This window comes from Quercus lobata, chromosome 10 (assembly GCF_001633185.2).
Source record: "Quercus lobata isolate SW786 chromosome 10, ValleyOak3.0 Primary Assembly, whole genome shotgun sequence".
Lineage (NCBI taxonomy): Eukaryota > Viridiplantae > Streptophyta > Magnoliopsida > Fagales > Fagaceae > Quercus > Quercus lobata.
Genome location: NC_044913.1, coordinates 3,942,290 through 3,958,216, shown reverse-complemented (window position 1 = coordinate 3,958,216; position 15,927 = coordinate 3,942,290). Strand labels below are relative to the sequence as shown.

At 30.5% G+C, this 15,927-nt stretch overlaps 1 protein-coding gene across 2 annotated transcripts; it reads right to left on the bottom strand.

Moving 5' to 3' along the window:
• Window positions 1–1,993: 1,993 nt before the first annotated feature.
• On the bottom strand, window positions 1,994–10,540 carry LOC115962594 (O-acyltransferase WSD1-like). 2 transcript variants are annotated; one of them, XM_031081454.1, is made up of 5 exons: window positions 10,326–10,540; window positions 9,566–10,138; window positions 4,772–5,107; window positions 3,124–3,261; window positions 1,994–2,376 (listed from the first exon to the last, which is right to left on the bottom strand). In XM_031081454.1, exons 1-5 carry the CDS (start codon window positions 10,509–10,511, stop codon window positions 2,224–2,226), a joined length of 1,386 nt encoding a protein of 461 aa, XP_030937314.1. In that variant the 5' UTR covers window positions 10,512–10,540; the 3' UTR covers window positions 1,994–2,223. The 2 variants fall into 2 exon arrangements, with proteins under 2 accessions (XP_030937314.1, XP_030937315.1); XM_031081455.1 differs by lacking the exon at window positions 3,124–3,261.
• Window positions 10,541–15,927: the final 5,387 nt, after the last annotated feature.

Below are 15,927 nucleotides of genomic sequence, written 5' to 3'. Positions count from 1 at the left end.
TTCCTCCAATGTTGTGTACTCCTACATGTATTGTTAGGGATAAGATCAAAAAGGTACAACAAAAACAACACAATTTTTGTTCGTCATAGTTGAGAACGAGGATATTATGGGTTCTAATTACACAAATTTATATTTGAACATAAACCTTGAAGTGGAATATTGAATTGTGAAGTTACCAAGAAAAATAAAAGTATTAAAAACCCTTATACATAATTTTTCATGTAGAACTTGATTTTAGGGTCTTCTACAAGTGTAACACTTAGTAAAGATTACAATAAGTGCACATGAAGTTAGTTCCAAGAATGCAAGAAGAGGACGTTAGTTTAGATTGCTAGAAAAACCAATATATGGAGCCATATTAGTTTACAAGTTGTTAGTTGGTTACTTTGGACTTGCAAACAATTATCTTGCAAATAATTAACTCGTATATATACTTTGTAGTACATAGCATTTTTATGATCCTATCATTGAAGAAATAAGAAAGCATTTTTTTTTTACGAATAAGCACATTAGGGCCTTATCATAGTCCTTCACGCCAAACCTAAAAAGGAAGTAATCCTCGACCAACATCCAAATGTAGAGATTGATTAAATTCTAAGCTTGAAATACCACCATTATTTGTTTCTTAATAGAAAATAGAAAACTAAAATGACAAAGGCAAATAAGATGTTATTTATCATTCAATCCATAAACTTATTAATTTTTCACGCATAATTTAAGATTACAAAAATTTAAAATTTAAACATTTGATTGATGACATAAATATTGATGTTTGATCTACTTAAATTTTGTAAGCATAAAGGATATAGTAAGAAAATGCAATCTAATAATGAATTTGTCAAAATTCATATACAATAAAAAGTTATAAGAAGAGTTTGAAGTGGTTCTTTCTAAATTAGTTTAAAGAAAAACTTTGTTCAATAAATGTTAACATACACTACCACTCCCTCAAAAATACCAAATTTAATTTTTAAAAATAAACTAAACCCAAAATTTGAGGAAAAACACAGGAACTCCAAGTCCAAGAAGTTGTTGGAGATTTGTAAATGGGAACTCCAAGTAACTGAGACTTAGAAAAATGGCCAACATCAACAAGGAGAAGGATGGCTTAAGCATTAGCAGGGATAAAAAAAGAAAAACAAAGAAATAGAATGGCTTTTGTTTCACTTTCACACTAGCCATGCGAACCTACCAAACCCATCCTAGAGAATTTTTATTTTTATTTTAAAATAACATTTAAACATACTAAAAAAAAGCAACAAAAATCCAGAGATAACGGAAAGTGGGTTTGATGAAGAATTATATATTAGAAAATGTTTTGGTTGCCATTTGTTAAGGAGAAGAAAGTGGCAGACAACCAGAGGCGGAGGGAGGGGCTTTGGGTTTGTGCTTTCAGGTGAGGCATTGAACACAACCACCCGGTTTTGTCTGGTTTCTCGGTGGTACTTTCAGATTATGACGGTTATTTCTCTGTGATGATTTTATTTCTGAAGATTTGGGGCCTGTTTTAGTTGTGACATAATATGTATTTCCATGATATTTTTTAATTTATACATATTTTCACAACATTTAAATAATGTTACCATGAAGGATTTTAATTATAATTTTTTTTTATTCCTTGTAAGAGATGGATAATTTAATTAAGTAGAATAAAATTGTGTTAAGTTTTTTTTTTTTTTTTTTTTAATTGCTAAGGGGTTGGACTGCACGGTTCTCACCGGTTCGTGCGGTCCAACCCCGGTTTTAGCGGTTCATGGAATTAACAAAAAATCCGGTTCTTTATGCTTAAAAAACCGGTTTTCACCCCGGTTTCCGGTTTTCACGGTCCGACCTCTCAGTCCGGGTCCAGTTTTGAAAACTGTGAACCAAACTGCTCTTGGTTTGATATTTCATATTTGTGAGGGAGTGATTGTGTTTGTTAAGTTTATGGTTTTAATGTGTAAAATATGAGGTGGCATCATGTCATTGGAGGGTGATATATTACACCAAATAATAAATCAAAGAGAAATAGACTTGGCATCATGATAATAAATATTAAACCCAATAATGCAGGATGCATTAAAGGTATAAAACCCATCTACCTACGTACAATTTTACATGGAGAATGAAAGAAAAGATGAACAATCATATATAAATTGTACTGACTTATTTATCGATAGAAAATCAATATTATGAATGAACAATTCAATTTGTTGATTTAAAAAAGAAAAAAAAAATCTTTGTTTAAATAGTAATTTCATCATCAGCAGCTTTGAGAATTTTCTCGAAGGCATTTTCCATGCATGACTTGAATCTTTGGGGATCCAAGAATCCTTTCTCCATTACGGCGCTAATCCTCAGGTTTCCCATATAACTTACCATTGTTATAATAAGGTTCTGCAAATCCATTTAAAAAAAAAACATGTTACAGTGGGTCATAAAATATGATGAATCTAATTGAAAGCAAGGTGTTCTATAATTATTCATAAAGGTGATTGAATTTGAGGAATTTTTTCACATTAAATCATAAATTATGCTTGCTAATTTGTTCTATACTTTTCGCTGTAAAGACCAAAAAAAAAAAAAAAAAGTGAGCACCAAAGATCTGAGAATAAGTGTAACAAAACGTTATCTGATTGCTTCTAATAAGTAGAAAGTTACAAATATCATTTTGTGACTTCGAAAAATAGAATCATTTTTATGACTTGAAAAAAAAAAAAAAACCAATGAAAGAAAATCACATGCTCTCTCTGTTTTATGAGGCAAACATGTCACATCTATACTTCGATATCTACAAGATGGATTATAAAAATTAAATAAATAAATAAATAAAAAAAAACAAAAAAAAAACTACAAGAAGGTGGAATTTGGAATTTTATTTTTATCGAAAAATCTTTATAAAAGATATTTATTTGTTTAAGGCAAACTAGGTGGTATATATAATAGAGAAGTGCTATCTCCATAATATTTTTATAAAAAATCATAGGTGGTAAGCTGTAATTAGTTCTAATTTGAATCTACAACTTAAATTTTTTTTTCTCACTCATAACAACTAATAGCAACCCACTACCTAAAATTTATTGTGAAAATGTTATAGAAATAACATTTCTTTATATAATTACAATTTTAATTTTAAATTTTTACCTGAGGTACACCTAACACCATGAAGTATAGACCTTTAATCGGATGATTATCCAAAGACACCTGTTCCATTGGCCCGATCACATTTGAAATTGACAAACTGGAGTTCCTTAGTGTCCTATGGACAAATCTAGCGGTTGTCTGCAGTAGTACAAGAATGCCGAAAAGATCTTATAGAGTATGTATTCAAAGATAAATTTAACTACCACCGTGTACCCTTGGTGCGATGGTCACTCCAAATATACACTTAAATTAGGCTAGAGTAGAATTTCTATCTTATATTAAAAAAAAAAAAAAATTCAACTACTTTAGAATCGTGTATATACAAATGTACGATTAAAAAAAAAAAACACTTTCTCACACACACCACGTATATATATGACGGTCATTTATAATATTATGTAAAATGTTGATTAATTTTAATTATTTTTAACTAGACAAACAAATGAAATCGAAAAGCATAATTTTTCAAATTCTCTCTTTTTCTAATTTTAGATATGTGATTGAGTTTCTTAAAGTTCATTTATATTGAACTTATTGTATTCTACACTAAATAATTAACTTACTTGACATAAAAATTAAAAATTTTAGATGAGACACATAACACAAAATTAAATTCTAATTGAAATTCTAATTGGATTTTCTCTTAATTTTGGCTATATATATATATATATATAAGATTTTTTAAAATATTTTTTTAGGACAAAAACTGTTTAACATTAAAATAAAATTACACTTTACTAATATAAACTATACCCCTATTTACATTTACGACTCTAAACTTTCAAAATGCATGATCACCATCCTAAACGGTTAAATTTGAACCCTATCGTCTATTGGACTATTAAATTAGACCGAAAAACATGTCAAAGTGCGACTCATGTGAACTCTGCATACATGGCATCACATGAACATACCAAATTTCCACTCTTTAATCCTTTAAAATAAAATTATTTAACAAATTTAACTCTTATTTTGCCATGTAACTTTTGTTTTAAAGGGATTAAAGAGGGTCAATTCGATTTGTTCATGTGGTGCCACGTATGCAAGAGTTACATGAGTTGCACATGACATATTTATCAATTCAAGCTAATAGCCTAATTAATTAACGATAAAGTGCAAAGTGAAACACAAGTTATAGTTTAAGATATAATCATATATTCTGAAAGTTCATGGTGATAAATTGTAATTACCCTAATATTGATTAATATTAGGCGGCTTTGCAATGTGAAGAAATTGCTTCAAAAAAATTAAATAACTTTTGGATATCAAAATAGAGGCACCAATCCAAGATTATGTGGCTTGCTTATAAGGTATATACCATATACCGAATACAATCCCCTTTCACCCCTCCCACCCTTTTTCTACCCATTTTTATTCAAGAAAAGAAAACCTAATTGACATTTTTAGTAATGTGATAGAAAAGTATGATATTAATATCAAATGTTATTAGCAGCAAGTATTAACTATTAACTATTAAACTAAGTATGCCAAGAATTCTCTCTCTCTCTCTCTCTCTCTCTCTCTCTATGTATATATATAAGTAGGGTTTTAAAAAAAAAAAAAGAACCAACATAATTGTTTCGAAAATTATCAAATGATAGAAGGTAGAAATAGTGATTATTGGTGATGAATAAGATCATGAATATACCTCAGGACCTCTAAGTTTCTTCACAATCTCCAAAAACCTACCAGTGAGATAAACACCCAATGAGCTTTTCTTCTTCTTGATTATCTTGCTTGCTGCCAAAACAAAGTCAAGTGGGTTTTGAGATTTATGGTCCTTAAGCTCTGGCACTGGTACATGCAAGAAGGTGAATTGGTTCCCCCATGGCACCTTTGAGTTAGGTTTAAGCATCTCCTCAATTGACTTGTAGCCACTCATTACCAATGCTGTGGAATGTGATTTAGTTGATTTATTGCTAATCTCTTGCATGTACAACCGGCTGCCGAGGAAAATTATTCCAGTAATTACATCATTTACTGTCTGCACTCGAGAAAACAAAATTTGGTCGAACAATAATTTTACTATAATATTGAAAATTAATTGTACATTTTCGATTGATTTTTATAACAAATTAATCTTCATACTTATTAAAAAAAATATAATAAAAATTAACAAAATTCATTGTATCACAAAAAATAATTACATTAAAAAACTAAGTCTATAAATGTTTCAACAAACTATATGAAGATCAAGAATAATAAATTTGCACGTTATATACAAAATGATATCCGCATAAGGTTTTTTTTTTTTTTTTTTTTTTGAGTCAACTAAATTCATAAGGGAACAAAGTAATATCAAACTTTTGCGCCTAATGATGCAAATGATCACAAGGTTGACACCAATCTGCGGAGACCTAAGAAATAAAGTATAAAGACCTTGAAGACTACCAAAAGTAAACTGGTGAAAGACGTATATATTTTGATTAGGCTTACTAGTAGTTATTATACCTTTCTTTCATAGTTTGCCTTCTACTTAATCTCATCGTGTGAAGATTTTCTCCATGATTTACTTAGGATTTGAAATTTGAACATTGGCATGTTATTTGGCTTAATGGATGATATATCATTGTGATGATTTGATATGAGAATTTTGGCAATCATGATACCTATATCAGTTGCCTCTAATTCCTAGACCTAACACAACATAAATTCACAATGCCCTAATTTGTCCATGATCTCATAGTTGGCCCATTATAATCTGCAATTTTTTTTTTTTAATAACCCATGTGTGAGGTGGTAGGAAAATTTAAGACTGTTGTAATTAAAATTGTTGTGACCCTAGGACTCTTAAATTTATATTAAATTTTTTAATATATAATGAGAGGCTTTTAAATTGTGTTGTAGCATTGCCAAATAGAATAATGTTTCTCTTTTTAAGTTACGTCGCAGAATTTTAGATGGGCAGTTTTCCTATGTGGCAGCACGACCTTAATTTAAAAAAAAAAAAAAAAAACTTCTACTATTATATATAGTATATTAAATACTTTGTTAACAAATCAGGTCAAAACTGGGTACAAAGTTAGAATTAGATCTGACTAAAACAGTTTATTGTTCCTATTATCCATACCTATCTATTCTTTGTGTGTGGGTGAAGATGGATTAACAAGTCTAATTTTCCCAATCAACCCTTATCTTGCTTTCGATTTAAAGGCGTCATTGTCAACATATTGTCATGAAGGTGAAGATGGCATGGTGTCTAAGAGGGTAATTACCATTTTCAATATTTTGGATGCTAAAACTAGGGTTGTAGGAGAATTAAACCTAGGAATTTTGGATAAGTCTACTTTTGGGGCAATGCCACCTTCGAACTTTCTCCCTTGCTCACATAATTTATTAGACATGGAAAAATTGGACCCAACTCAAAGTCAAAATTTTTTGACCTAAAGTAAAAACAGGTGACTTATGACCCGACCTTTTTTATGGATTGGTTTGGGTCAACCCGTTTCACCTATGGCTCGACCCATTTTTAAAACAAATTTTTTATTTTATTTTATTTTAAATATCACGTGACCTCAAAACCATTGGCCCTTGAATACACATGCATGGTAAAACAAAAAGGGGTGCTTATTAGCTGATAATGTTTAATGCTACTGCAAGTGTGTGTGCATATAATATATGTTATATGTAGACTATAAATAGTGATATAGGGCAAGGTACATATATGAAATAAGAGGATTAGTGATGCTATCTTGATTGATAAATTTAGTACATATGAAAAAAGGAAAATTATTAAATATTCCAGAGTACCATAAATGCATACTCTCTTATCTCATATTAATTGTGGGTCTCACCATAAATTAAATTAGTGAGACCTATAGTTATGTGAGAGGAGGAGTACGCATTTATGGTACTTCAGGAATACTTAATAATTACCCATGAAAGAAGCAGAAAGGTAATGAATTTTTTTTCCAATTTTGTAATATCTAACTCATAACATGTGCGATCTTCCAAATGAGACATCATTTATTAGTAATGAGACACGCATCATGAAATAAGAGGATTAGTAATACTATCTTAATTGATAAATTTGGGGCATATTAAAGAAGCAGAAAAGTAATGAAAAATTTCTTCAATTTTGTAATATCTAACTCATAACATGTGCGATCTTCCAAATGAGACATCATTTATTAGTAATGAGAGATGCATCATGAAATTAATTGTTTAGTTTAATTTTTTATGATGATGACATCATGATATCATTAATGAATAGTGAACTTCGAATTGTTTAAATTCAAGAATCATTTTATTTTTTAAATGTTTTTTTAAGTATTTTATTATTTTTGTTCATTTATTTATTTTTTCTATGAAAAAAATAAGCGTCAACCCAACCCACTTACAACCCATTAAGGATAACCTGTTTTGACCTGAATCTAATTAACCTGACTCATTTGCCTTGACTATAATTTATTAGGGTGGACAATAAGGGGATTTTATTTAATGAAAGAGTACTATTGTTTTTGGACCAACAAATGAGAATAAGCTAGTGGGCCGAAATAATCTCTTTCTAAACCTTGGGCCACAGAGAGTGGAAGACTAAAGATGGGTACCGATCCAGTCAAATTAAAAAACAGACCAATGGGTCACAAGATGGGCAGGAACATCAAATTCTTTAATAAAAGGAAAAAGAGAAGTTATCAAAAGTATCAAAAGAGTTTAAGGTGAGTTCAATATTAGCAATTTAAGCTTTATGGGATGTTAAGATTTGGTAATTCTTGAATAAGTTTGAATTTTTTTTTTCTTTCAAATCTTTATACGCAAAAATGAGAATTACAATTAAAATTTTTTTACCTATTCATTTATATTCATACAAATGTTTAGTTATTAAGTTACATGTAAACCACTACGCACATTTAGCATAATAATCACTCTACAAGTACAAAGTTCCTGTGGGGTGGAGGGGCAAAGGCCGAGACTCATGTTTTATATGTAATTCATCACATATTATGTAATAAATCACATATGTGATTTTTTCCCTTAAAATAATCATATATGTGATTTGTTTTTAACTAAAGGAATAATATAAAAGCAGTGGGTTTAGTCACATATGTGATTTATTTTTAACTAGAGGAATAAAAAAAAAAAAAAAAACAAGTTTATCTATATTATTATCATGCTAACAAATTTAAATAAACATTTCTTTTATATATATATACTAGTTTCATCACACGCGCGTGAGGTTTTATTTTATTTTTTTTTTTTGGTTTAGTGTCATAATTTTCCATGTATAACCAAATTTTCTATAATCCCTTTCATATAGTTCACACATCATACAATGTCATAGAGTTACTAATTCACAATATATGTAGTTGATAAAGTACGATACATAATATAATTCAAATGCAAACGTAGTATATAAATTTTGTTTATAGGCTTACCAAATTTGAGAAAAACGTTTGACCATTGAGAAGAATTCAATATATTAAATAGAGAGTGCAAAACAAGATAGTGTCAATTAGAAATAGAATGAAAGAATAAAGAAGAAACTGAAGAAATATTGTGAGTTTTCAGTTAGAGGGATTTACCGTTATTAGAATTTTTCCTTGTGCATTCCACTATGTTGAGAGAGGGAAGAGAGGAACAAATGAAGTAGGAAGTTTTTTTAGGAAGTTGCAATTGGTTTCTCCGTGGGTTATTTATTTAGTTTTTGAAGTGATGCAGGTAGTTTTCTTTTTATAGAATGTGAGATAGTTGTTATTTTTGATAGGAGCATGGGGTCTTTTTTTAGTTTTTTTTTTTTTTTTTTTTTTTTTTTTTTTTTTTTTTTTCGATTGATAGGAGTGTGGGATTTATTTATTTATTTATGGAACATGGGGTAGCTTTTTTTTTTTTTTAGGAATTTGGGGTAGTTATCTAGTGGGGAGCTTTTACTCTGTAAGTTTTTTATTTTTAATTTTGAGTTTGGTTTACCTTTGGTACTTTTTTAATTGGACATGTTATTTTGTTTTAAATATATAATGGCAAGTGGTAGTGGGTTTTAATCTCCATATTTTATTTAGTTATTAGATGATGTGACAATCTCTTATTAAAACAAAATGAGACTCCTTTAAAAAAAATACTGAAGGTAAATCAAACCCTTTAATTTTGTCTATTTACAGTTTTAATCTCATTTCTTATGTTTTAGGAATAATGATAAATTAATTAAATTAAGGATTTTTTGGAAGTAAAAAATGTAATACATAACTTTCCAAATCCTCTTAATATATAGAGATATACACACATCAGTAGTAAAAAGAGAAAGCTTTTTTTAATTATTTAAATATTAAATAAAATTTCAGATGAAAAGTATAGGATACATTCAACAAACGTATCAATGATGTTTTAGCAAAAATGCTTTCATCCTATGATCACATTTAATAGGCATAATACGTCGTTAGTTACCAGAAAAACAATATGAAATTGAAATCATTAGCTAATTTGAAATAAAATATGCTGATCATACCACTCCAAGCTTGTCCTTAATGTGTTTGATACAATCCATAGAGAATATCATGTTTGATACCATGATTGGCTGATATTCGACTCCTTCAGCCCCAGACCTTATCGGTGTACGATCGTCTTCGACCAATGTACTCTTTAACATGCTCCAACCAAAATCAGATACAGAGTTAAAGATGAAGGAACAAAGTCGAGACACTCTTCCACAAACACTTTTTCTGCCACTTTCTGGCTCTGAGCTTTGGTGTGAAGGAAATGTTAGGGGAAGAGAAGGATTATCAGCCCTTTGAAGACAAGAAAGAAGTGCACCCATGAGAGAGTAGCCATCACCAAGCGCATGGTGAAGCTTGAATATGATAGTACCAGCTGCATTGCTTGTTGGATATTTAACCATGTGAATTTCCCATAGTGGTTTGTTTTGTGGAAAATGCTCCATTGCAATGTTTGATATATAATCTTCAAGATATTCATCATATGATGGGGGTAACAAGCCAGTAGGGAAAATAGGAAAATTAACGTGCTCTTCAAGCTTCACCTCAACCCTTTTCCATTGTTTCTCACCTTTTCTATCCTTAACCTGCTCACAAATTCTCACTACTTAGTGCCAGTTAAAGGGATTAATGTAAGAACCTTAAAAAGCAGCATCTGAATACCCATTTAACCTTCCATGCATTTATGTTTGTGTATTTCATAAAAGAGGAAAAAGAAGACAGAATCATATTATTTTCCAAGAAAAACAATATTGAGAAAGTAGATAACATCACCATGATGGAGGAGAAGCGTGTATTGATGGGCAGGAACACATCATTGAGCAATGATATGGCACGCGCTTCGTTGATTTCAATTGGTACCTCACTTTGCATGACACCAATAATAGATACCGACAGCACAGAGCTGTTGAAGTATTGTGCATTAGGACTCGCAGGCTCTAATCCTTCCGTTAGCTCCATTTTAATTTGACAACAGTTTAGTCGCAGATTTGTGGCGTTAAAAGATTAGCTAGAATGTTATATTTATATTAGAAATTTAGAGCACTGACGTTAAGTTCCTACAGAAAATAATTTGAAAAAGTGTTTGGCTAAATTACAATTTAATCCTTATATTTCAATAGTGATTTGAAATTAGGAAAATTCTTATTTTATATTGTGTATACTTATACAGTAAACCTATTACTTTTTCTGCACTACTTACAATTTGTCACGTGAACATCTATAATTATTAAAAGTTGTAATTTTTTATGTGGTACTATAATTTTTAAGAAATATAATGAAGAACAGAAGAAATTTATATTAAAGATACATCCAACCACCGGATAGGGTTATCGGTGATAATATTATTGAGGTGGGTTCCTTCCTATCATTAGACCCTCCGCCCTCCTTGTTGCTATAAGAAGCCAATAGATAGAAATTGTTCAGTACTCTTGAATGACAACATCATTAATGTTCAGCGGTGCTCCATTCCAATAATATTATGCCATGTGCCAAAATTAATTTACTAAGCATCCTAGTCACCTAAGAAAAAAAGAAACAAGTACTTGCTCGCAGTTCGCCTATAGCAAACCATTTCAGTTCTGAATTCTGATTGACAAAACATTGTCTTCACTCGCGATATTCCTTAAATCATTTTTTGATCAAGGCCTTCTGTTAACAGTAGCAGAGTCATCAAGAATGAACTGCCCTGATTAATTTTTTTCAGTAGGAATATCGCAGTCATCCAAGAGGGAAAAGTAGTACACAACAATGCTCAAAAGATTCATGAGAGAAAGCACTGGACCCAATTCAGATTTGTCATATCTGGGCATGACCGAGAAGGACCTGTTTAGAAGGTTGGATTTTTAGCAATTGGGATTTTTGGATTGAGTAGCATGGGTAAAACCACACTAGTGTAAAAGAAATTTCACAGCCAATGAGCGCAGAGGCGTTTCTGATACTGGTATGGATTTTCAATAGGAAGATAAAGATCTACTAGGTAAGATTAGGAGTTGCATCATTGATGAGTTTGGTCACACAGATGTGTTGCCCAATAATTTTAACATCTTAAAGTTTCTACAAAATCTTAAAAGTTTTATTTTAATCTTTACAGAGTACTTCATATTATTGGATCTGCCAGAATCACTAAGGTTCGAATAAAATTTCAGGCTTCAATGGACATCATCGGTGATGGAGTTATTGTGAGATTTTTTTTCCTCAAATGATTAGGATGCTTTGTCAATTAATTTTGGCACATAGGCAGAATATTAATTGGAATGGAGGACCACTGGATATTGATGATGTGGTTCTTCAAGAGGACTGAATAACACCGAAATTTCAGCTTTTATTTTATTTATTTATTTTTTTTGCTGAATACATTGAAATTTCAATTTGAAGAATAATAATGAAGATAAATGAGAAAAGAGAGAAATAGCTTTTAAATTATAGATGTGGTCTGATATAATGATTTAAGGAAAAGTGCTAATCAAATTTGTGTTTATAATCCAAAAGAACTAGTCAAATTGCAATTAGGGTTCCTTGTAATCATTCATAAATCCAAGATTCACCTAATAAATATTACCTATATAGAACTTAGAACTGTGGGAATATTAAATTGGAGTTGAACCATTACCTTGAAGATAATTTAATGCCAAGAACTGTGGATTTGGCATGGTAGAAATCTAATGGGCCAAAGTATCCTACTTTGTAATGTATTACAAGGGATATCCTTGCCATTCCAATGTCAACTGTTGCCTTAGAGTCATCATTTAGCACAAGTGGTCGATTGTTAAGTCCACATCGCAGTAAACTTCATTAAAAGACTATGGAAGCATTAATGTGTGCTCAAAATTGGTTATTGGCTGAAATTAATGGTAATTAAATTTACTAGTTTAATTATGCATTGATTTATGTTGCTGCATTCTTTATTGTATTTTTCAATTGTTTGATTGAATTTATTTTACCTTTTTTTAGGCTCTTCATCTACCGTAGATGGAATTGAAGATACATTCCAAAATATCCTAGATGATTATGACGATGAAGAAGAAAGTGGTGTCACAATGATGGAAGAAAGTGGAGATACTTTTTGAAGAACTAGGCAATTTTTATTTTGTTATGCATTAGGAGTTTGGATTATTTTATTGTGTCATACTATGAGATTTTGTTGTTATATTGTCTTGTTAAACATTTAGATAACATTATTTAGTTTTTGCTAAAAATTAGTTTGATTTGATAGGATAAATTTATTTATAATTTCAAGTATATTTTTATTATTGAAACATGTCATTTTATTTGAAAAAATGGTAATAGTTGTAGGGTAAATTAACAAGAAATAGAGTTTTATGTGGTGGAGCAAGACTTTGCGGGGCCTTAAGGGGCGGGATGGGGCAAGAAATTTTCCCCGTCATGTGGGGCGGGGTGGGGATGGAACAAGAACAATCCATGTGGGGCGAGGGCGAAGACCCTATCCTTTGGCCCCGCCCCGCCCCGCCCCATTGCCATCCCTATACAATATCAACCAAAACATTTGAAAAATCCTCAGTATAGTTGGTATAGGAATTGTATAGCCCTGTGTTTTATCTGGTTCATGGAGTATTGATATTGGCTTAATTGTTAGTATGGTATATACCATTGGTACATTATTGACTTCTTTGATACGATGATCACAACAATGAGTGGGAAGAACAAATAATCGAAATATCTGCTCTAATATATTTCAACCCATTAATCAACACACTTTAAAAATTATGGAGCCTCTCTCATTTTCAATATGTAAAACCCAAAAATATATAAACTCATAAAATTTTAAATTCATTTCCCATGTGGGACACAAGGATTTCACCCCTAAAATCATTTTTTTACTTGATATAGAATTCCTACTCTAATTTAATCTAAATGTATGTGTGTGAAACTTTCTCCTAAATACTTAAACCACGACCCTTGCTCCCCCTCACACACCATGAGTACTTATACTTGTGGAGTGCTTATTTACTACATAAAGGTCTTTGACAAATGACCATATAACATTAATCTCCTTAAAAAATAAAATAGGTTCCAACTTAGACCCATCACATTGGACATATAGGCCCTACTTTAAATTTGGCTAAAAAATAGCCACCCAAACACTTTATAACAACCATTTTTTTTAACTAGCCTTAATTAGGGCTGACCACAGATTGGTTCAGGTTGGGCTTATGCCTAACCCTCAACCGACCCGACTAGATTGGGTGGGGAGATCTCGAACCTTAGGTTGGGTAGTTCGAGTGAATATTGGGTGGTGGTTGGTTTTGGGTGAAGTTGAAAATCGTGAAAAATTGGCGAAATCTCTTCAAATTCGGTGAGTTCTCACTAGATCCATCCAAGATCCTATGAGATCTAGCCACATCTGGCGGAGATCTAGTCGAATTCGGAGAGATTTTTGACAAATCGTATAGAGAACTTGCCGGATCTAGTTGGAAAAGTTGCCGGATCTAGCCAGATAAGTCACTAGACTTGATGTTTTTCGGTCAGTTCAGGTTTCATGGGTTTTGGAATATGAGACCCATAACCAACCCGTTGGCATCGAGTTTTTGAATTTCAAGACTCACATTTGACTGCTAGAGGAGTTAGATCGGGTGGTTGCAAGTCATGTACGATCGGGTTGGGTGGGTTTGTCGGGTGGGTGGGTCGGTTGGACACCCCAAGCCTTAAGCATCACAACCATCATGCAACCTGGATTATTTCCACCATTCTTGACATTATTGTCACCATTGTCATCACCACCTTCAATGTTGTCACCATTGTGTCACAATAACTAATGACATCTTGATCAATATCATTTTTATATAAAAAAAAAGTTATATGAATGAACTAAAAAGTTAAAAAAAAAAAAAAATTGTGTGTTCGGCTAATATATTTGCATCTAACCTATTTGTTTAATTAATGTTGAGAGTTGAGATAAATAAATAAATAAATCTAAACAAATAAGTTAGTTTATTTTAAAAATGCTAATTTATTTATTTACAGTTGTTTTTTTATCCCTTAATAAAATAAATTAAAAACACAAAATTGCTGAACACACAAATTTGAGAGAATAATTCATTTTCTAAAAAAATATCAATGTAGGAATAAAACGAAGCATAAAATACAAAGGATAGAAATAGTGATTATATTTTCGACTATATAAGTTTTTTTTGAGTTCTTTTGTGGTTACTTAATTTGCTTTGGTAGAGACATGATGTAAGCAATTATTTTAAAATGCATATATTATAAAATATTATTTTTTCTTCTAGCATCCACTCAGCGAAAATTCTTTAATATTAATTTTGTTGTGAATAAATTATTGGTTTTATTTTTTCTTTTTATCAATCTTAATTTTAAATGATATATAGAAAATTAATTTTAAATTAAAGGAGGATGTAATATAGTCGTAATATTGTTTGTAATAAATTTTTTCGAATTATGATTTATATGTCTTGCACATACTTTAAAACCAATAATAATAAAAAGTTGAGAATTCATCCTAAAAAAGGTTGAGAAAGTAATGTGGTTTTTTTTTTTTGGTTACCAAGCAAAATTGATCATAGCATTAAAATAGGTGTGCTTATACCACAACCACAACTTTTTATTTTATAGAAAGGTGCCACAACCACAACTTGGTACATGGTATCTAAAATGTCTTTTATCATTCAATGGATATTGGGGAGACATCTCTTTAATGAGTAGGGACCCATGTTTTAAATTTTTAATCAAAGCATGATGGTACACATGGCCTAGGACTCACTTGTTAGGAACAAATAAGTTACCACATACCAAGGACAACCCGATAGGGACTCATCACTTCCAACCTCCCGAAAGGGATATTAGTTTAACAATATTACATATACTTTTGATGTTATAATTTTTTTTTTTTTTCACAATATCTTATGTAGTAAGTTGTGATTAATGCATCATAATATTTATATGAATTATGATTGATATGATTTATAAGTTTTACATAGTTCAACTAGTAAAATCTCTCATTGCCCTAAGTTGAATTTCATCATATCTATTAAAAAAACTAGTTGACATAAATTTTATTGGACAAAATTTAACTACAAAATTAATTGTAGTCTAAAATTACAACCTTCTTCAATATCTTTTTATTGAAGTTGAAATTTTGACAAATCTATCATTGGATTACATCTTCTTCTTATATCCTCCATACTTGCAAAATTTCTAGAAAATTAAAGATTAATAACTATGTTATCAATAAATTGTTTAAATTACTAGTTTTTGTAATTTAAAATTATGTATAAAATATAAATTTTTAAATCACATAGTAAATAGTATCTGATTGACACAAAATTTGACATATTTAATAAAAGTGTAAAAAAATATGTAATACAATGGTTAGATTTTCAAAATATATAGTAATATT